Here is a 24,308-nt window from a genome sequence, read left to right on the forward strand (position 1 = left end):
TTTCACAGCATGAATGTTCACACTCCGACAGCAGGCTAGTCAGGCATTTTTTTTCTTTGCATTCATTTTCTTTGCTCAATGACACGTCCAAACGAAGGAAATGAAACCAAAGATAATATTTACGCTTGCGTTCTGTTCCTCACCTGGAGGAAGCGTGTGTGTGTGTGCATGTGTGTGTGTAAAGTAGGTGGTGCAGATAAATTCATAAAACCTCTGCCAACAAATAAAACATTGCAGCAACAAATACAAAGAAAAAAAATAACTTTTTTTTAAAGGATCTTTACGACTGAGAAATTGGCAGTAGCTTCGTGTCTGATTCTGTCTTCTGAAAATGAACTTTGGTTTAAGCAAATGTGAGAATTAGTCATCGTAGGAAGAGCTAAATGTGAAGCAGGAACAATTTGGACACCCAGGATGTTTTAACACCACAAAAGTTTTTGCCCTGTTTAAATTTAAATTAAATTTAAATGTAGCTCCTCTCTTTTTTAATTTATTTATTATTTTTATTGCTTAATCTTGAAGCAAACACTACTAATGAGTGCCAAAGAAATTTTACACAACTGATTTACACAATACATTTTTAAACAGTTCCAACAATTTGAACTCAAGACAAAAAAAAAGACATTTATTGTTGACAACTTCCCGTTAACATCCAAAATCACTTTAAAAACTGTTTCTTTTTCACTCTAATCCTATTTTGAAGGTGGAATCATTGAAATATTTCAGTGACATTGCATGAGAAACAGCATGTGTAATGCCACCTCTGGGATTAAGGTTATTAGGACTATAAGCTACTTGTTGATTATCCAGAGGATCAGGTTCAAGCTGAAGAAACAGAAGTGTGTAGACTAGAGGCGACATCTGGCCAATAATATTTAGCTCAGTGACAAAAAGCTGGTTAAATTTACTTTATTTCAAATGCGTACATCGGCTCCACATGATATAATCGTGTAACATTAGCATGTTAGTCGTACATCTCACAAAACATAAATTAAACACTTTATTATACCATAGTTCCCATCAGCGTCATCAACATCCTCGTGAGATTTCGCACTGTAAGATTGTGGTTTTGGTTTATGCTACATGAATTAATCACGATGGCTCTACATCATACAGCCATTAGAAACTTGTTTAAATGAAGCTGATTATAAACAATCACAAGAAATTAAGTTTTGTTGAGAAACATACCATTTTTATGTAAAATATACGTAAAAAGTGTTTTGGTAAAACTGACAACACAGACAACTTACATTTCAGTGTGTAAACATCAGATTATTATCTGAAGTTTTTTTTTTTTTGGAACAGCTGTCAAAAAAACAAAAGTACATGGTTTCATTTTTAGACTGATGAGAGATTAGATTTTAACCGTTTAATAATGTGACCAGTTTTAAAATTGCAGAGAAAAGCAAAAAATGTCTTAAATGCAGTCCAGTTCTAGAGAACTTCAAGTCAGGAAAATACTACAGACACTGTGAAGTGATGAGAAACACACACACACACACACGTAATCCAGCCCCAAATGCCGTCTGTGACTGCAGCATTCCATCGATTTCCAGCAGAGTGGCCGGACACTTAGCCGTCGCGTTCCTTCCGTAACTGCATTGTAAAAGGAATAAAGAGGAAGCTGAGCTGTGGGACGCTTTTAACCATCGAATCATCAAAGCATTAATCTGAAAACGTCAAAGATCAGCAGACTCACGTCACTCCATTACCGATTAAATCAGAGACTGCTGTATCGGCTCAGGACAGGCGTGGCGGAGGGGCACTGCTCAAATTAGATCCACGTTTACTTTCCCAGCCTTCAGCAGACGCCTTTATCCATAAGCAATTTATAATTTCTGCTGAAAAAACATTTCCTCATTCTTCAGGTTGTGGGAGACGAGCAGCAATCTATAACCCTGTTAGAGGAAACAACAACAGGAAACAACACTGAAAACCTATCACAATTCAATATTTAAAATATTTTTACTTTAATATTGAAATTAAACATAAAGTCAGCCTCTCATGTAATAGAGCAACATCAGAAAAAAAAATCTGGACTGAAACCTGAAACCCAACTGCAGGATTTTATTAGAATTAGGGGACCAAACACCATAGCCACATCTAATCTAACTGGAAGCTTTCTTTTTATTATTACTTCACACAGTTAATCTAAGGAAAACCAAAGAATGAATGGAACATTTTAATGAAATTTGGCACAGTTTTTGAGAACACTCTGAGCTACCGTCACACCAATTTTGGCTTACATCCCTCAAACACTTTAGCAACACCAAGAGAGCAAATTTGGACATGTGTCCTAATAACTACTCAACACACACATTCCATTTTCCTCTGATTCTTAGTGTGCATCTCAATCAGCATTATCGGTCTAGCTCCCTAGCTCATGAATCAGTATATTGTGTACATGATTTGAGGCACTGGTAAGGATCCTGGCTCAGTACACTCTGGGACGCTGATAACTTCATCAATCACTATAAAAACCCAAACAAATCAAATATTTGTTTTATACATCATATAGATGTGTTAGCTTGATCACACGCCCTTCCTATCATTCTACTTCAAGCTAGATCAGAGACTAGCTAGTAGAGAAAGTTAAGTTTTTAGAACATATGACATCATTTCGAGTAAGGGAACATAGAGAGCATTGATGGTCCCTGACTTTTGAGGTACACTGTCAGATTTTTTTAGTGAGCAAACGTTCCAGTGCTCTGGAAGGATTTAAATTGGCCAACTACCTGATCAGAGCCATGACTGTTGAACTAGAGAGCTGATTGAGGTGCAACCTTGCAGACCCTTTATTTTCCACCATATTGGTTTTTACACCATCTTTAATGTTTTCAAAAAAGATTTTCTCTCTTTTTCTGCTACAAAAACTTTGTCAAGAAAGTTGGATCACAGCATCGTCAATCCAACTGAAACAAATCTGAGTCTTAGATTTTTTTCATTTTGTGGGACGGTTTATTCAGAACATGCAAACGCCAAACAGGAAGTGACTTGACTACGGTGTGATTTGCTGCCATCATATTTTGTAAACCTCCTTGGGAACATGCACTGATGACTGTACAGTATAAGATACTAGACTCTTATCCACACTATAATTAATTCATTAGTGACACTTTTTTAAATTAATGTAGCATAAAAAACATAATCTGTTTCCCTTTTAAAAACTTAACTAATAAAAAAAACATAAAACATAGTTATTTTTATATTGGTTGTGATGGTAAAGAAAAGAATGGGAAAAAAAACAAACAAAAAAAAAACTCACCTCTGACCCTGGAGACTCCTTCCATACACACGTCACAACTGTGAGCGATTCTGCATGTTTATTTCAATTGGTTTCTGTGGAAAGTCCACTGCACATGTCCTTGTGTAAGTCTTATAATAAAAACTTGCAAGCTTTTCCTAACACCTTATGACCAATCTCAATCCCGAATTCAGCAACATATAGTATATGCTCGTAACATGCAGTTACTACGAGCGCTAATTTGAGAAAGACCATTGTCGCTGAGCACTGTGACCTTTTCCTCCTACAGGAGTGGAGAACAGGTGATCATGTAATCTGGTGAACAGGTGATCAGAGCGCTTGCATGTGATGTTTGATGTCTTGCATGGTACCATGCAAAGGCAAGTATTTGTCTGCATGCTGCTTTAATGAATGTCTTCCTTTCTCTCTCCCTGCCCCATCTGTGCTTACAGAAGACAACCGAGCCAAAGGTGGGTACTGCATTTATCATCCTTAATCTTAACTTCCTCTTTAATTCAACATTCACCTCTAATCTGCTTTATCAATGTTACATGAGCACAGCATGGACGGTAGGTATAAAATGTAAATTTTGATTAATTTTGTGAAATTTGAAGAATATTTAGTAGCTGAATTTTGGATATTATTTATATTTTCAAAAAAGAGACATAAATAAATAAAACCAAAGAAAACAAACAAACAAAAAAACACTGCAAAATAATCATAGCATCATTTAAATCATTTAAATCATTTATATCGTCCCATTTATTATAATTATCTAATAAATATGTTGATATGTGGAAAACAATATAAACTGAATAAATTGTAATTTTATATTTATTTTATATTTGACGTAAAAGTTATACAAAAATCTATTTTTTAAGCCTATTTCTTGTTTCTAGCTACAAGATAGTTTGTTTAGGTTATTGATTGTGTATTTATTTTTTTTTTCATTATGAGATTATGATCAACAATTGAAAGATTATTAAGCTTTAAGATATTTTTCTCTAATTCAAAACTTAAATATCTGTTTCAATAATATTTCACAGCAAAAGTAAATTATTATATTCTATTTCAGAGATTTACTTTTATTATATCAGGGTGAATGTTTATTGGGTTTCATTAAGTGACTCCAACAAATGTGAAATTATTAACATTTTTAAATTTTTCTTAACTTGAACAGTTTTTGTTTAAAGGAAATTTACACTTTAAAGAAGCAGAATAATCTGATACTATCTAATCTAAAAGGATTCAATGCATTTCTTGACATTTTTATTAATTTCAAGCATTTTTTGAAATTAATTTCTAGCTAGAAACCAAAAATTAGATCGAACATAAATATTTTAAGACTTTTTTAAGTTTCAAACTAAAGCTTTTTGTTTCAATACAAATATTTTCAAAATTGTTTCTTTTTTCTACCTAGAAAATCTAAAAACAAAAACACAAAACAAAGGCTTCAATAAAAAATTAGTAAACACTATTTTGGACATGTATCTGATTTCAAAAATTGTTTTAGGGAGAAAAATACTATAAAATTGTGAACAATATTGCATTTTAAATATATGGAAAACATCAAAGGTAAAATATTTGTTAATGTAGACAATCTGAGTGAATCTTTTCATTTATATAAAAGCTTATTTCTAAATATTTCTTTTTCATTTTTATCTTAATTTTTTTTGCTCTTGTTATAATTGCTTAAAATAAGTACAATTATCTTCAAAAACAAAGCTTAAAATTCATTATATTTTCTATATAATAATATCATAAGATTCAAGATATTTGTACTTGGTAAAACTTAACCAAGTTTATATTATGTAAGTTATATATAGTTATAAGTAATAAAAAAAATATTATTATTATTATTATTATTATTATTATTATTATTATTATTATTATTATTATTATTATTTTGCAGTGTGTAATTTGGAAACATTGTGTAAAACATAAACCTACGTACAAATTATATCAACCAATGGTGATTTATTTAAATTTCATTTAATAGGATTAAAGCTTGAGTTCGCTTTGGCCTTCAGTTTGACATTTTAACACATTAACACTGTCTGTGAAAAGAAAAGCATGAGAAACGATCATGAGAACGTTCTTTAAGAGCCGAGTCGGGTTTCTGTACGACGGGTGGAAATGCTCCTTCAAGGTTGAAAAGGTAAATCATCCATCTGCATGATATCCATATCAACTAACTCCAAGTAAATTCCTCCAAATCCACCATGGAGAAAATCAGCCATGGCACCGAAAGGAGACGGGAAAAGAAAATAAATACACCCGAGCGGATGTAAAGGAGGAAAAGTGTTTTTCTTTATCAGATTGTTGTGTTGGAGTGGGTTGATACGTCTAGCGAGTACCATCAGGGTCATCTTAATATTATTCAGTTCAGTTTAACTTATAAGTAGCTTTTTATTGCAGATAATGTTGATAATGCTGAGAGAGGAAATAAGAACAGGCTCTGAGAGGAGAATGTAATAAGAACAGCTACAAGCCAATGTCGAACTTTTGTTTTAAAATGGATTAACACCATCTTTATTCAACAAAACTGATAATAATAATCATGATACTTCATAGTCAAGCCTATAGAGATGTAAAAAAAATTAGTTAAAAGTTTAGTTTTGCCAAAAAAAATCAAACAAATGTCACAAAAACTTATGTAAATAGGTTAGCACAATGGTTTTTACATCAAATAAAGTAGATAAAGAACATTTAGCTGACAGATTATTACATTAAAACTTTCCTTGCAGCTAATATTATCTGTTAATATAGCAAACATTAGCCTAACTGTTACATGTACATTGCTAGTGAAGGAGCTAGCTTAAACAACAAATAAACGAGGCAAAAGCCAAGATTGCTTGCAAGGTAAATAAATAGTATTTTCTAGAAGCAAGGTAGCTAATGTTAGACTAAGTCATTTGGATCTCATGGTAGCTAACAACAACACTAGAACCTGTAGTTATGAGAGCTAGCAAGGGAGCTAACAGTAGGTTCAGTTTCATCTTGTTTACTTCATAAAGTAATTAGCTTAGCATTTCTTTTTTGTTTGTAAACCTCAGATTTAATTCATAGCTAAGATTAAGAAATGACAAATTGTTACATACAACAACATTCTTTGCTTAGGCTGTTATCAGTCATATTATCTGTTATTTTCTTCACCCACAGTCAGTGTAGCAAACATTAGCTTAACTACTACATTCAAATTGCTACCAAAAAAGATAGCTTAAATAATATATTGCTAAAACCATTAGGTCTATTTTAAAGTTAGTTAAGATTAGACAAATTCATGTAATAGTATGCAGTATCCAAGATTGTCAGCAGGGTAACTTAAAAGAAGCATCTTCTAGAATTGAGCTAACTAACATTAGACTAGCTATCAACTCTCATATTCTGTAATTAGATGCTGTAGTTATGAGAGCTAGCCAGGTAGCTGATATTACGCTAACTATTCTATTGATCAAACAAGTGCTACAAAGTAACTCAGTTTATTCTTGTTTAGTTAAATCACTAGCAAGTTCAGCCAGCAAGATAATGAAACATTTCAGGTCACTAAAATAAGAAAAATTAGAATGTCAGATAAGAGAATTTTTTTGTTAGAAAATTAAGCTAGAAAATTAATTTTAAAAATAATAAATGTTGAAATGAACACATTTTGTGAACACATAAATAATTTCTTAAGTAAAGTAAAGCTGGATAATTTATGAGCTTTTATGCTGTCAGTAAATCTTGTGAGCGATCTGTCGCTATAGAAATGATAGCATATCACAACAAGCGCGATAATATAAAGCAGTGATTTGTAGCCGCTTTACTGTCAGAGCTGCTGGTTGGGAAAAAGTAATCAACATTTCCTGACCAATCAGAATCTAGAATTCAACAGCACCGTTACCTCCGCTGAAGGATTGACAGCTAATCCCATACTAATGGATCATGTTAACTGCTAGCACGGGCAGACGGTCAATTGAAGAAATATAAAAATGGTAATTACCTTCTCCTCCCTCTCCTCCTGCCCTCACTTTGACATTTATGCGACATAATGCTTCTGCTCTTGGTACAAATGTACTTATATACTCTGCAGTGGAGAGGAAAATGATGGGTGAATGTTGCGTCGTTGCCTGGATATGTATTGGATTTGCGCTCCAGCTGTCCCTGTTAGTTCCGTAAATCAGTGAGTTGAATAGTAAAGGACTGTGGGGTAGGCAGGTAGTTCGGGTTAGACCACATGAAATATCCTTCATGATGTTTTCTGTGTTTGTTTAAAAAAATAAAAATAATTTTCTTGATCCTAAACACAAACCTGCTTTTATTTTTTAATTTTTGGCTTTGGAGTTGTCCATTATAACCTCACAGGTTATATACTGCTATGAGTGATAATTTTATTTGATATTTTTAACAAATATTAATCAAGATCACTCCCGTATGATCTTGACGCCCTGAAAGCCCCGGCCCTTCCTCCATTTAAAATTTGTAATTTTTAAGACCGGTGTTTTCGTTTCGGCTCGATTTTTCCGCTTGAAAAAAACGGGGCATTTGTTTCCTGTCACGATAAACTGAGAATGTTTACTGTAGCTATCGGTGTCTGTTAGCTTTCACTAACTTTATACATATACTGTAGTTAACATCACTTAGTTAAATGTGTTTAATTTCAGCTGATTACTGTTAAACTTCAGATATACGCAACCTACAGGTTCCACATTACACAAAGGATCAAGAATATATTGCGAATTTTACTCAGCTATTCGTCTCACATTAGCTATGACTATCTATGGACTAATCTGGGAAATCCTTCATACCAGTTATTTGGATTTACCGTGTTATTCCTAATTTGCATAGAATTTGCATTTTGAAATCTTACTACAAATGATGTTTGCTACGTTTTTGCTTAACAGCTACGTCTAGTGCTCATACAGCACATGCTCACACAACAGAATGAACACTGTGTTAGAGAGTTACTTTTTCCGTTCCGTTCTCCGTTTTGTTTTCCATCCTCCGTCCTGTGAATCAGTCTGTTCCACCAGACGAATGTCCGTGTTGTGCACTTGTGCTTTTTGCTGACTGTGCTCTTGTTTTCCTTTAAGGTCTGGCACACCTGATGATGGGAGACCAAGGTATGTTTTCTTATATTCTCTGTTCCTACTTTCGCTCATCCTCATCTCGCCTTTTCTCCTCGTCTATCTCATTGCTTCTGCTCTGCACTTAAGTGGTTAAAGAGCTTAGGTTTTCCCGCTGTCATAAAGCTCCTAATTAGTTATTGGGCTGCATTTTCTACTCCGATAGAGATTGGAACTAGAGAACCACAGCTGTGGGATAGGAGTGTGCTGATAATGCTTCTCCTTAGAGGAAATGGAACTGGGATTGAATTTACATTGACAAAAACCTGTCCTAATACTCTCTTAGAAGAAAAGGGTTCCTCAAGGGTTCTTTATATTGTTAGAGCTTCTCTGCTTCATGAATGGCTTCCCTCCAGTAAACCATTAATTTTCTTTAGCAAAGAAATTGTTTTCAAGTAAATTTATGTCAAGGAGGTCAATTGCAGCATTAAATTGTAGCCAAGCCCATCAATTTCATCATCCAATCAGGTCCAGATTTCTCAAAAGTGAATGCTTTCTCTCCAAGCTAAGGTAAGCTTAACTTGTATGAGTCACCTCTGGGTTCCTTAAGGGTTCTTTGGATTGTTGCAACATCATTGCGTCCTTCAAGGGAACCTTTAAGGATTCTTGAGTGCTGTTCCTGGAAGTCAGATGAAGCATTAAAGCACACCATTTTCCCTAAGGTCATTGCTAATTGATAGAGCAAGCATCACATTGAACACTCTCTCTCTCAGCTAAAGTTCAACAAGCTCACCTTTAGGTTTCTACTATGTTCTTCTAAAATTTTAGAACAAAAGGGTTCTTCAAGGGTTCCTTATATAGAAAAGGAAGAGAGGTTTTCTGACATTAAAGGATTCCAGAGAACATTTAATGTAGCAGTTTAATTGCTAAAAGTGTTGCCCATCAGTTTCAGAGAGCTTCGTGGTTAGGAAACTAGCCAGGGAACTGAATTAGACCACAAGCTTTGATTTTAGAATTATGTTTAACTTGGTTTGCTCAATACTTTCAGAAAACCTTTTCTTCTACACTTAAAAAAAAGAGTCTTTCAAGAGTTCTTTTTAAATAGTTAGTGGAGTCTTTTGCTATTAAAAGCAAAAACTCTGTTATATTCCATCCTCCACCAGAACAAGCACAAGAACCTTTCTAGATTTGCTCAGTTTTTCCTGCAAGACTGTAGCAGCACTTTTTATATACAGTATGTTCATGCATGATCAGGAAGATTCTCATTGTTGAAAATGGTAGAGCAAGCATCACTTGAAATATTCTCTCTCTCTCTCTCTCTCTCTCTCTCTCTCTCTCTCTCTCTCTCTCTTTCTTTCTAAGATGTTCTAAACTCTATGATGTTTTTGGGTTAGTGCTCTTCAAGAGTTGTGAGCCAAGGGAAGCGTGCTTTCCATCTAAAGCTGCTCCACCATTCAGCTTCCAATGAGGCAGTAAAATGTAGCTACTACGAAGCTAGGAACCATTGAGGAAGCCTTTAATCTAAAAGTCTGGGTAATTACGGCTTGGTTTATTGCATGTGGCAGTAGAATGAATCCGTCCTCCTCACTTTAGCTTTTCATCCACTACATCACAAGTGCATTTTCCCTTCATCTACACCACTTTGACCTCATTACACAACCATGACTTATGTATCTTCTTCTCTCCCTTTCCCTTTTGCTTTTCCTTTCTCTGGGCTCTGCTTCCTCTATGGAACCATGTCATCCAATTTCATAGGTAAATCTAAAGGTACTGAACTTCTCATTTTGTTGCCATTCCTTTTGCTTTTGTTCATGACCCTGTGTATCTGAGATGAAGTGCTAAAATGTCTGTAGCTAAGTTGAGCTGAACTTTCCAAGCAGAAGAAAATGAAGGTAGGTGCTCTCGACAAATCTTTGGTCTGGCTCGAGGATTTTACAGAGGATTTTTCACCTAGCGCTATTCGTAAATCCGATTGCCTTTGGGGTGGCGGTGCATCTTACCGGTGCTCGGACTGGTAACTACTTACTCAATCACAGAGATGGCTTTTCAGGGAGCCCATCTCAGTGTGAAAAATTAGTCATTTTTCCCTAGAATTGAGTGTTTCTTCACTGGAGGTAAGTGGCTGTAGAAGACGTCTCGCAGCTCCGCTCCCTAAAGACCAAAAAAAAAAAAATTTAGGCAAAGGGCTTCCCAGTGATCCTCAGTTAAAGGCAACAATTTTCCCCACTTAGGGTAATTAGCGGTTCAGAAAACAATAGAGTCGCGTCGGCTGATAACGGCTGCTTCGCTTATTTTGGAAATTCTGCTCTTTTGTCTCTGAAACATAAATTCCATCTCATATAATGTGATCAATCCAATTTATATTTTCAATTTCCAGAAAGCGATTATGGAAATGAGAACATCACTGTAGGGGTGATTGTTTGTTCGGATACAAAGACCGTTCTGATGTATTAGAAAGTCGTGTCGTATATAAGACATTAAACCTGACTGCAATGCAGCTGAAGTTACACAGTCTTCCTGAAACGATGTGAGAAGTTATTTATTAAGGCACATCTGCAGATTTGAAGGACGTTTAAAGTTTTTAAACTTCTGGAAAATGTTGTCGCTCAATTAAGAGATTTTTTAGCTAACACAAACTGAAATTTATTTAAAAGAAATCTTTGTCCACAGTGTAGAAATAAAGCATGATTTTTGTAAATATATCTAAAACCAGACAATACAAATTTAGCTAACATGTGAAACTACTGTTGAAACTAAGGATGAATTTAGCTAACTAGCTAACAGACAGGTGGTGTAGAGAAGTTAACTTTAGCTATCATACAAGCTAATGATTCGGACATGAGAAATTTAGCTTTAGCAAAGTTGCTGAATTACTGGTGATTTAGAACGTATGAATTTACCTAACTATCTGATATAAAAAAGGATGAACTAGCATATGAATTGGTGATTTAGACAAGAGACATTTAGCTAACTAGTAAAGAAAACAATAATGTAGACAGGATGAAGTAACTAGTTAGTAAACAATCTGGTGCTTTACATAACAAGATGCAAACTCTTTCTGGCCCTGAAAAGCAGAGCAGCAGCCTGGGCTGTGATTTAACATGTTTTATTTTCTCACTTCTCCCTTCTGCTCATCCGCTACGTCATCTAGGTTCATTGTTGTCATCGTAGCCGCTGTACAGGCAGATATGCTTTAGTAAATTTGAGTTTAATGACAGGCGTTGGATTTGATGGTCCAGCCTCGGGACATGATTTGCTAAGTGAATGTTCTTGGCGCCGAATGCAATTTTCAGAGACGGATTGGCGGAGACGCTTAATTTCATTTTTATATTTCTCTGTCAATTGAACCTCGTTACATATTCTGGATTTGCTGGAAAGCTGTTTTTTTATTATTATTATTTATTCATCTATCTGTTTATTTATTTATTTACTGCAACTCTGCATGAAATTGGCCAGTTTTATTTTTTCCCTGTGCTCACATTCAGAGATAAGTTCATTGTATTTTAATAAACAAAAATGTTCATTTAAGAGATTTCATTATGTTAAAACAGAGAGAGAGAGAGAGAGAGAGAGAGAGAGAGAGAGAGAGAGAGAGAGAGAGTTTTTAATAAAGTTATCTCTAGTGGTTTGGGTGAGTTTTGCCTTCTGTAGAATCTGCCTCACTGGAGCTGAACTGGTCTCTCGCCGCTTCTCCTATGCTACATTAGAGGAGCAGAAGGAGAACCAGGAGGTGCCCATGTCTCTGCTGACTCAGCACTGAGGACCAAACAGTGCACACCTTCTGATTTCTGGTTCATCATTAGCCACCTAGTGTAGCTAATATACAGCCTACAAACAGAATCTTAGCTGAGTAACCATTTTCTATTTATTTAGCTTTGTCGTCATCACTTTTATTTCAGCCAGCAGAGCTGAGTGGCACGATTACAAAAGTAAGAAATGTCAGATATCTTCAAAAGTTGGATTATTAGCAATAATGTAAGCCCAGCAATTGACTTGGCATGAGCTACAACATTAGCAAATGCTCTGTTTCATTTCAAAGAGCTTAAAAATATACTTGTGGAGGCTAGGTAGCTAACTAGCAGTCATCAATGAATGTGAACGTAGTGGACATTACAGCTTCATTCCATAAAGTGAGCTAACGATTCTAACAAGCTAGCTTGGAAAGTTTACAGTGATTTAGTATTAAGTTTGCTAACTAGCAAATACTATGGTGATTTATAAAAGGTGATGCTAGATCAGTAGCTAACTAGCAAAACCACTGATCATTTAATCAGGATTAATTTTAATTTAATTTTAATAAAATTAATCTTATAATAATTTAAACAGAAACAATTTAGCTAACGTGTACTTAGTAATAATTTAGACAAGCCTAAGTTAGCTAACCCTTGAACCCTCTGCAGATTCTGACAGGACAAAAGTAATGAATCATATCTATAGCTTTGCTTTGTCGTGATTCATCTAGTGTTTTTTAAGAATTTTATCAGAGAATCTTCTGAGAAAACTTTCTGAGAAACTTTCTGAATCTTCTGAGAAAACTTTTTTTTTATTGAAGCGAGGCTGTTGAAAACCTACGAGTGCTAAATCTTTGGTTACTGTTAAAAGTCACGAGCGAGGCTTACTCGGCTATTATTCAAGGCTACCGCAGCCACGGTCAGAAGAAGACAAACAGAGAACCTGCAGCTTCAACACAAAGCTCACCTGGACTCTTGCTCAGGATTCCAGCAGCTGGCCTCGGAGAACGTTGTCGAGTTCGCTTAGCACTCGCCAGGCGCTATTGAAAGAAGAGCTAGGTCACTGTGCCCTCTCTCTCTCTCTCTCTCTCTCTCTCTCTCTCTCTCTCGTGCACTATCCTGTTAATGTTTTTCATTATGATAATAATGATTAGCTCCTGTTCAAGAGGTTCTCAAGGTCACACATTAATTCTGGGTTCTACCTAAGAGACCACAGGAAAAAAAAGCTTTAACAGATTAGATTATATATGACTTTTTTCCAGCCTTTAGCACTTTCTCTTCTTTTTTAATGAAACTGACAGGAACTGAGAAGCTTGAACATAGAGGGTTGCCAGGTAGTGCAGAAAGGTTTAAAATATTGCTTGTGGGTTTATATTAGCACACACGTTTTAATACATTATTGTTTCTATAGTAACAGTTGCTTATATCATGGAGGACGCTGTATTTGAATTAAGGTTAATTATAAAAAAAAGGTTATTTCCTATAACAGTGTGACTGCAAATAAATAATACAGTAAACCTGGAAGCAAAATTAGATATAAAGTCACTATTTAAAAATTAAACATAATAATTAAACCATAATGTCCATTATTTATAACGTGACTAAAATATAAAGAAAAAAAAAACTTCTGTAATAAATAGATAAATAATTAGATTGTACAAATGAAATTATACAAAAAAAATGATACAAAAATAAAAAAGAAAAATTAAATATTCATCATCTGAGTCCACTTACTTTTATGCTTCCAAAGTTTTTTTTTAGTAGTATTATTAAATTATTAATAAAATAAAAAGAAGGTCTATTTAACTTCTTAGCGCTGGCTCTGAAATGAAAGCTTGATTGTCCGTAGCCCACGATAACGCCTACAAGCCGTCAATACGACCGCTGTGAAGAAAACAGATAGGACATGATCCCTAGCGGTCCACGGGGGACGTCGGGAAAAAAAATCCATAAACACACACACACACACACATACACACAATTGCTGTTTTTTCAATAGCCTCCAATAAAATGTATTTACTGGAAGAAACGAGCTGCATATAAATCCTCCACTTGTGTGTGTGTGTGTGTGTGAGAGAGAGAGAAAGAGAGAGAGAGAGAGGAAAGAAAAAAGACAGTGTAAGAACAATGAGGAGGAGGAGGAGAAGCAGGAGTGTAGAATAAAATAATTAAAAAACAAGCAGGATCGATATGCTCCACTGTAGGCTGAAGTGGAAGGAGAGCAGCTCGAGAAGGTCGATGGATGAGAGGAAATGCGGTGATGAAATCCTCCGTCTTGGGCAGGAACAGAGACAATGTCCCCAGAATTTTTTCACGTCACATAAATATTAAGAATTGGATGAAAATGCTTTTTGGCTAATTAGTGAGAATTAATTAAGAGGATTAATTGCAGTCTTGCTGACATGCAGATTTTTATCAGTGGTTCATGAGATTCAAATCTGTCTGTGTTTCACACCAGAGACGTTTATTGTTGCGTCTGTAGGCGTGTGTGTGTGTGTGTGTGTGTGTGTGTGTGTACTTGTCATTTTGCATTCTGATTTATTTCCTTCTCTCTGACTCAACAGTGATTCATATTCATTCTTCTAAAGCCAGACTCTCATGGATCAGACTCAAGCTGTGTTAGGAAATAAAACCTGCTGGAATATAGAGGATTAAAAAAAATGCATATGACCAAATCTCAACATAACCTTATTAATAAATCCATATTTATATCTAGTTTGTTTAATAAATTTGTTTCTATTATTGCATTCAATTTAAATCAGTCTCTGTACAATGTAAATAATTAAGTAATTAAAATAATTAAATAAACTGTATAAGTTATAATGTTATTATTATTTTCCAAACTAATAAAATAATTAATAAATAATATTTAGAAAAATATTTCTCTCTCTATGTTTTATTTTATTTTAATGAAATCTGTTAAATGGCAATTTCTTTTTTTATATATATATATAAAGTAATGTTAGATCATTGAAATGCTTGGCCCCTTAATCGCTGCTTTCAGCAATGTCCCTATTTTTTTTTTACCAAACCTGCCACTACTGAACGAGAGAGAGAGAGAGAGAGAGAGAGAGAGAGAGAGAGAGAGAGAGAGAGAGAGAGAGAGAGAAAGGAAATATGTGAAACAATCCAAATTAATTTAAAAACATAAACCTTAAAAAAAAAAAAAATTAAATATATCATGCTTATCATCAGTTACCCATCAACAAATAAATCAGAACTCAAAGCTAAACAGAAATCAGTGAATCATTACAGACAAACTGAGCCTGTCTCATATCGTTAATAAATTATTTCAAACTACCTACCTAACACCATCTATTTGTGATTTCAGTGTAAAGTGCCTTAGGAAGCCTTATAAGATGTTATGAACATGTTTATAGTGTATTGTTTATGATCTTCATTATAGTTTATGATAGAAATCATGTGAATAGAGAAAAAGCTCTCCGCAGGTCCAGGCTGAGATTCATTACGCTGCAGGCTGATGGACTGTTTTAGGACACGCCGTCCCTCACGTCTCAGATTCCCTCGACGCGTCCTGTGCTATTTTTTTCACCGCTGAACAAAAAAAAAAGAGGCAGAAACACATTTTTGCATAATGCCCTGAAATCATGCAGAGTGGAAAAGGGACTCGTCTTTAGATTTACAGTACACTTTATTTCATTTTTTTTTCATCATTAAACTGCTATACTACCGTTTTGATAACAGGTTGCTATGACGACGTTGTTATACCGTTATGAAAGACTCGGAGTCACAGGTCAGACTCCGAGACTCAGCCTTTGAAAAAGATGCATGCAGTGAGAAATAAAACCTATGAACGCATTTATAAAAAAGTAAAAATATAAATACGCAAATGAATAAATGCCCGATTATATATTAATATTAATATATTTAATGTATCTTTTTAATGTAATAAATTTAAGCTTATATAAAATGAATGAAAATAAATGAAGATAATTTAATTAAAATAGTATATTTGTAAATATAACGCAACGTAATGCCAATGATATCCTGTGTTGCTTGGCCCCCTAATCGCTGCTTGCACCTCAATTATTATAAATATTAATATTTTTATTATTTAATATTAATTTTAACTGTTAAAGCCAAGAGAGGATCAACGAAAGATAGAAAAAAGAGAGAAAGAAATATCTATCTATCTATCTATCTATCTATCTATCTATCTATCTATCTATCTATCTATCTATCTATCTACAGTTGAAACCAGATATTTACATACACCATGGCCCAAGTGAAAGGAAGTGTATGTATACTTCAGACTTTGATAAAAGTGATAATAAAAATACATAAAAATTCTCCCTCGCTCGATTCTGGCATTTAACAAATGCAAAACATATATTAATATTTATTGATTTAAAACAGAAAAAGTTTACTCTGATTTAATGTAGGACAGTAAAGAAATAAAAGTTTTTGTGTTTTTTCTGAAGTGTATGTAAATATCTGGTTTCAACTGTATCTATCTATCTATTATTTATTTATTTATTTATTTATTGGAAAATCTATATGTTGACAGGATTGTAGCTTTTTAACCTTTAACCTCAGCCATTTTGTCTTGTATAAATCAACACAGATAACGACATCCTTTATCAGATCAGCACAATAAAGCATTGTCCACGATGAAGCTCTGTTCAGTTATTAACCTCCTGAGTTTGTTGATAACCTCTATCACTGGGATATAAATAGTCTGCTCCCACCACCACCACTCCCACACCCCCGCCACAACATCTACCCCCCTACTCAACCCCCCGCCCTCTCTCGTATCTGTTAGCACTGCTGCTAGAAACGATGGAATTAATAACTCTTTTCATTCGGTCCGCTGTGTCATGAATCACTGCGTGCGATGGAGAGGAGATGTTATCGACGAGAATCATTCGCTCTTCCAGCTCTGTAATAGACGCTGGCGGGAAAGAACGGCCGTTTTTCATCGCACTTTGCCCAAGACTCTTTTTGATTTTTTAATGCTTTTTTTTTCTTTACAGTCATGAAACCGAATGCAAAATAATGATCCTTTCTGGTGTTTCTGGTGTCTGACATGGATATGAGGAGGAAAAAACTCTGAGTAATAAAGATGGTAATGTGGGCGTCGCTTGGAGGAGATTGCCCTTGAGAGGCACATTTAGTGTTACACAATTTTTAGATTTTTGAGTTTGAGAAGAATGAGAGTGAAAGGCTTTATAGAGAAATGTAGCTATAATGTAACAAGAGCAGTCAAGACTCATGGAATAAGGCTTTTTAAATGTTTATGACCCTCAACCCATTAAAGTTCTGCTCAGATTTTCTTTTTCAAAAACATCTTTCTAGTATCATTTTATATCAGGATTTATGTTCATATTCTCTGCTGAAATGTGAACCTCCATTACTGTGTCATAAACATGTCATAACTGTGTTATTGCTTATCATAAACCGTGAATAACTTTAGAATTGTAAGGTTAAGTACAGAAAATGTAAAAAGTCATAGGGCTTCATAGAGGTCTTATTAACAGACATATGATGCTCAAATTACTCTAACTCTGTTATGACTGTCTAACAGAGTTGCCATAAGCATTCATTAACACAAAGTCATTTTATGTAAAGGCAAAAGAAAATATACATATACAGCTGACCTTATGGTGTCATAGTACCTTTATAGGCATTCATAAACATATAATAAACAATATAAAAAATATCTAAGGGATAGAGATAACATACTGTATATAACTGTTATTATAGTGCCATAGTACTTTCATAGGCATAAGCCTTCATAATTGTGTAATAAGCATAAATATGAGGCGCTTGTTACTTAGGGATCAGAGAATTGTCATTACTGAAGCACTGGACACATGACTCTGTCCTCTATGTCATAGTATATAGACATTCATAAATATATAATAAGCAGAAATATGAAGCTCACGGTACTTAAGGCAGAGAAAATGTACATAATTGTGTCATTATAGTGAAATGGTTCTGTCATAAATTTATAATAAGTGAAATATGAAACTCGTGTGCTTATGGTGGGATATACAGATGCACAAATCTGACATTATGATGTCATTACAACTGACTTTGGAGCTAATCATGTTTCTAAACCACTGGACTTAGGTGTTCTGTCAACTTTACAATATTTTAATCAACAGAAGCCTCTATTCTTAAATAGTTGTTAAACATATTATTTTATATGTTAATAAGTTGCAGTTATATGAGGCATGATGTGTGTGACATCAGTAAGGTCAAAGGTCATAGCACAGGTAAGCAATAAAGTATAATTCGAGAAACCAAGAACAGGGAACGGAAAACAACTTCTTCCAAAATGTAGCAATGAAGTGTTTGAGTTAAGTAAGAGTTCAGAGATTCCTGGATCCTATCAAAAAAAGCTCCGCCCACAGAACCTCCATCAGTTCAGCTAGACTTAGCATCCTAACTCGAGGTAGCATTAGCAAACTGCCGAACACGTTCAGAGTGAATGTCTGATAAAGACTCAAGATTCATCTTATCCTGATGTATGAATAGAGCAGTCGCTGTTATGAAAATAGTAAATTCTTACAAAAGCTGCAATATTAGCATGCTAGCATCTTTAGCTAAAAGACAGACCGTTCAATTGTATGTTCTTCGATGTGCATCTTCCTCCTCGTAACGATTCATTGGCTGAGATCGACTCTGGATGTTTACCGAAATAGACACGATCATGAAGTACACTGACCAATGAGAGCAGAGGGGTGGAGTCTAGTGCTTTTTCTGTCTGGAAATGTTGCAAGGATAAATAAGAAACACAATAACTCTGTGCAATAGACAAACGGCTACTTCACGACGAATATTTTAATATTTTCCCCCTTCACATTTTTAATCATTAATGACGACCGCTGCTGTGTGATGAAGGCTGCTGGGGATTTGTCCTATAATTCTGACCACGGCAAAACCACTTACATCTCTGACCACGTAGTCAGCATAATCATGAACGAGAGAGTGTGTTTATTTAAATAAAATAAAAAAAAGATAGAAAAAAGCAAAGCAGCCCTTCAGGCTTGCATCTCGTGTCTTTATAATTAATATAATAAGCGATGGAGAAGAGAACAGGAGTCAGGCTCGCCTCGTTTGTTTTTGGTCTTATGTGAGGCTCGAAGCAGGATTAAGGTAAGCCGTGCAGGCTTTTGGATTTCATTCAAGGCTGAAATTTAAAATAAGGAGGCGTGTTACTCTGTCAGGTCTTTTCTTTTTTCTTTTTTTTTCTATATGCAGGTAATAAATAGACCGTTTGATATGTCAATAAATTCTCAAAGCCACGGCCCGGGCCATGGTGACGTCTTTACAGCGCATAAAGCAAAAGCAAGGACACGTGCTGCGTGGTTGTGGATTAAATATACTCCGTGATTACAAGCGAGCTGGAGCTTACATGCCATGTAAGCAAAAACGAGTGCAGCTATGTGTATTCATTTCCAATTAGCGTCTACTCGAGTCCAGGAAATGCCCTCAGAAAGGCCATTAATTGATTTTTTTTTTCGGATTCAAATCCCCATCCTGTGAGCGGCATCTGGAACATGACCTCGTCTGTTCGATCTTATTATGCTAATTGATTTAATTTGATCTTGTTATTTATTTATTTAGCTATCGATGAGCACGACTACACATGTTTAAACGGAGGAACACACCCTGAACGCATCCAAAAACAAAGCTTTATCAACATCTGTATTTTAGTCGTTTATTTATTTTTTATTTTTTTTAAAGCATTCGCATCCTCCCGTGGCTCAGAGCGCTCGAAATCAAGAAGTCATCTCGTTACCGGAGCCTCTGTAATTCTCTGTAATTGTACAGGCACATCTGCTACCTATTAAGATGAAAGAGATGTTTTTTCCTTTCTTTTCTTCCCCCCTGGAGACTTAGAAAAAGGAATAAACAACATCTATTATATCTCTGCACAAGTCGTAGCCCATAACGCTAGCTACGTTTTCTTTAATAAACATGTCTTATTGCTTTTAAAGCCATAATACACTAAAATAATAAACCTAACAGTAAAACTTTAGTCCTTATGACTTTATCTGAGATCCTGATTGGTCAGAAGGTGTGGAACAGCAGCTATGACATTTATTATTATAAACGTTATTATGACGTTTATTATTATTACTGCCCTCATTACAGTACGCTATCGTTTCCATAGTAACAGTTTGATGGGCGGTGGATGCGCCACGTAAACCATTTTAAAAAGGTGTGTAATCAATGAGGTACTTTGAATGTATTGAGATGGTTAATATGGTAATATGACAGTTTTAAGATCAGTTTTTCTTAATAACATAGGCAAAAGAGAAGGAACTTCTGTTTGCAGCCATGAGCTTAAGTGTTTCCTGGACATACAGAATGTTCTTTAAAAAACCTTTGTTAGTTAATTTATTTATAATTTGTTGTGGAATTTCTTGTTTCTATCTAGATCCAAGTCTCTTTTTATTGGACTGTTGTTGTCTCTCTGTTGGTGGGTTTATTTAGAAAGTCTCTCTATTTAGTCTCCTGTAGCATGTTGTTGCACTAACTGATACCAGGTACACCACATTTGGAAAAGCGAAGAACCCTTAAAAAAGTATAAACCCTTAAAGGACCCATAAGTGACTCTTAAAGCATGTTGTTTTTTCTTCTTAAGAATGACAGGACTCTCGTTGCTCTGTTTATTCTTTAATGTCAACTTTAACAACCAGAAACTAACCGCATCCATTTTTTTATCAAGGTCACTTAAAAAAAAAACCTTATTGTAACAATGTAGTGCAAGAATTTTAGAAAAGAATCATGCTTCTAAATGGATTATTTTATGAATAAGGTACAAATGCGACCAGGCGCAAAGCCTCTCTCTGACCGAAGGATGGATGTATTGTGTGTTCATGAAGCTTTGTCGTAGCACGGACGTTCATTTCCTTTAGTTACCACGAAAAAAACAAGGCCTGGAGAAGAATTCCACCGTTTTTGACATATACATATTTTGACACGTGTCAAAGCGCTAAAAACTGGAGCTGTCCTTTAACATTTAGTGTGTTTTTTTTTTCTGTCTTTTAGCATCAAATTGTCCCTATAAGTAATGTTAATTTAACAGTTTGTGTTCAGGCTTGTTTATGTGTGGAAATGTTCTCAGAGATGCTTGATTTAGGAAACGAGTCTTGATCTGTAGTCACACTGTTGATGTTTTTGAATAAATGAATCCCTGCTGGATGAAGGTGAAGGTCACGAGAAGCACCGTGGGAGGCTTGTTACCGCAGGAACGTCCCTGTAAATACCACTCGGTGCCGATCGCTGTGTTTACTGAACGCTGCACTGTTGAACCAAGAGCAGATCTGAATTATTATTATTACTGTCTTCATTTGCAATATGCTCATGACGTCCATGAATAGATTAGACTAGACTGGAATTTTTCCAATACTCATAGCCAACGGATCAGGAGATTTGAATTCCAGATTCCTGCTGAAAGGCTGATTTCTGTTCAGATATGTTAATAGCTGTGATTTCATTGCTTAAAGTCTATAAAAGTATTAAAGTATATATATATATCTGTTAAAGGGTTCTACAGAGAACCTTTACTGGGACAAAATGAAGAATCCTTCAGCAAGAATACCAGAGTTAACCTTTAAAGCCTGGCCTTTAACTCTATATAAAAGATCGTTCCAAAGGGAATAGCAACTCGAGTCGAAGGTATTATTAAGAGAATAATGTTAGTGGGTTGTAGACATGGTCAGTTCCTTGTCGGTTGTTGTGTAATGGTACTCAATTACAGCACTTTGCAGCGGCAGGAGAAGCAACCCGGTGAGAGGAAAGGTTTGGGTTCTCTCCCAGAATATCAGCATAACGCAGTTAGCACATGCTAAATGTCCTGTGTGTGGAGATTTCCTAGCCAATAATAGAGGCATTGAGAGAGTGTGTGTGTGTGTATGTGTGTGTGTGCTGTTCCAGTTGTCCATCTCATCTGAAAAGGTCTCATGTTTCCTGTTGCAATGCCTCTTGGTGAATGATGGAGAGAGAGTGTGTGTGTGTGTGTGTGTGTGCGTGTGTGTGTGTGTGTGTGTGTGTGTGTGTGTGTGTGTGTGAAGAATGCAGTAATCACATTGGAAAGTCATTAAAGTGCTTATGGAAAGCCATTAAAGCCTTGTCCTTACTTAGTCATTGTAGTTCACAGCTCACAGACACACTTTCAAGTTTGTGTGTGTGTGTGTGTGTGTGTGTGTGTGTGTGTGTGTGGATAAAAGATAAAAAAAAATTCTCCTTGTTTGTATATATGTTTGTTCAATATGTGTAGAGGCTTATGTTCAATTCAGTATATATGTTTGTTGCTTTCCTGTATGTATATTATTACCGTTTCCATAGACGGCTCATACACAGGGAAGTAAAGGGGAGACCGTTCTCACAAACAATGACGTTTTCTGTAAACATTATGGGAAGGAGTCTCCAGTGTCAGGGCTAAAGTACAGAGGAGTATCATTTATTCACTTAGCGAGAGAGAAAGAGATAAAAGAGAGAGTGTTGAGAGAACGACGAGAGAAAGCTGATCTGACGTAAATAAGAACAGGAACTCGCTTCTTTTTTTCCCAGACATTCATAACCTTAAACGGATAATTAAAGGAACTGTTATAGTTTAGAAATTGTTTGAGGAGTGAAAAACTTCAGGACATGCTGTTACGAGAAAATAAAGATAACAAGAAGTGCGCTTCATCACACTTTGCTTCCTCATCCTGTCCCGTCTAATCCATCAGCCGTAGAGGAGCAGCGCGGGCCGGCGGTATTGTGGCTGCAATGTGAAATGACCTCTGTGTGTGGACAGAATGGTTAAAGGAAACAGGCTTTACGGTCGCAGAGATTTACAATATACATCCAAGCCTGTTAATGGAAATTCAAATCCTATCGTAAAATCAGCAGTGTTTAATTAAGCTCTGTAATGCTCATGCTTCCAACAGGACTTAAGTGCGTACAAGGTGTTAATTCATTAGTGCGGGTTTTACTGCCAAGTGAAAATAACGGCGTCTTAAAAAAAACACATCGGACACACGTACGTTCGATGATACAGAGACTGAATCAGTCTCCTGGGAAATGTTAGCAAGAGTAAAGCATAATGGGTCACGAGCTGAAGCGTGGGATGAGATGATACAAAACATACTCGGACTTTATTAGACCTTTTCACACGCTTACTGCTGATTGGTTAATTAGCTCAAATGAAACTTGATGCTTTGTTTGTTCTGTTTTTTTTTATCACAGGCGTTCATATGATGCTTTTTTTAATGTGCGATCAATTTTGAAACATGAAAACACAGCAAAAGATAAATGTGTGTGTGTGGTGGGGGTCAGTGGTGGATCAGGTTACGGCTCTGGGTTGTTGATCAGAGGATCAGGGTTCAAGTCCCAGCACTGCAAAGCTGACAATGACGGGCCCTTGAGCAAGGCCCTTAACCCTCTCTGGTCCAGGGGCCCTGTATCATGTCTCACCCTGTGCCCGGACCCCAAACCTTCAAAGTTGGGATATGTGAAGAAAGTATTTCAATGTGCTGTAATATATATGTGACAAAATAAAGGCTTCTTCTTCTAAAGTATTTCGGAAAAAAAGAATGATATTGGTTTATAGTAAAGACGAGTGGGAAAACGTCTGAGTTGGATTTTTTTTTAGCTCCTAGTTGGAATCATGTGAGTCAGAAAACATGGTGGAATCAGCTGATGTGATGGAGGGATCTATTAGGGTTAATTAGTTGAAATTGACTTTTTACTCGTCAGAAACTGATTTCTTGACGTTACTGAAAAATGGTAAAAAAAAAAAAAAATAAACAAAAAAAAAATTGCTGTAGTTTTTATAGTTCTTGAAGAGAAAATTCAGTTCCTTTTGATCCAGAGTGACTTGAATGTAGCTGACGTTGTAATTTCCAACTTCCCAGTTACTCCTAAACAATTAAAATTTATTTTAATTATATAACCTTTTTTTTCCGTGCACAAGGCTCAATAAAAATCTCCCCTTTCCCTTTCTCGGTAAAATGTTGATTTTTATTTTTTCAACTTTGTGGCGCTGCAGAACCAAATCTCAGAGCCTCAGTAAGAGTCTATACTGAACAAATGTTTTTTGTTTTTTTTTTTCAATCAGACATCGACAGAATAATAACGAGCCAAACTGCCATGCAATAAACTAATCATTACAGCTAAAGATACGGCAAATTGAATGTGGCACTCAGCCATCTGGTCTTAGCTTATCAGGTGTAATGCTAAGCTCTCCGGCGTTGTGACACTGCATCCCTCTTTATTAGCATTCAATTGTTTCGCTTTATCAAAGTGCAGTTTTTTGATTCACGCTGC

General features: G+C 35.5%; 1 protein-coding gene across 10 annotated transcripts in view; it reads left to right on the plus strand.

Annotated features, from left to right (window-relative positions):
• Positions 1-24,308, plus strand: part of LOC132841682 (neurexin-1a-like) — a 261,155-nt gene that overhangs the window by 8,336 nt on the left and 228,511 nt on the right. For 6 of the 10 annotated variants that reach the window (XM_060864110.1, XM_060864111.1, XM_060864118.1 and 3 more), the window contains exons 3-4: positions 3,697-3,714; positions 8,317-8,346. In XM_060864110.1, coding sequence (XP_060720093.1) covers positions 3,697-3,714; positions 8,317-8,346 — 48 coding nt within the window. The remainder of the gene's footprint in view (positions 1-3,696; positions 3,715-8,316; positions 8,347-24,308) is intronic. The other 4 variants (XM_060864112.1, XM_060864117.1, XM_060864125.1 and 1 more) reach the window with 2 other exon arrangements.

Source organism: Tachysurus vachellii, chromosome 2 (genome assembly GCF_030014155.1).
Source record: "Tachysurus vachellii isolate PV-2020 chromosome 2, HZAU_Pvac_v1, whole genome shotgun sequence".
Lineage (NCBI taxonomy): Eukaryota > Metazoa > Chordata > Actinopteri > Siluriformes > Bagridae > Tachysurus > Tachysurus vachellii.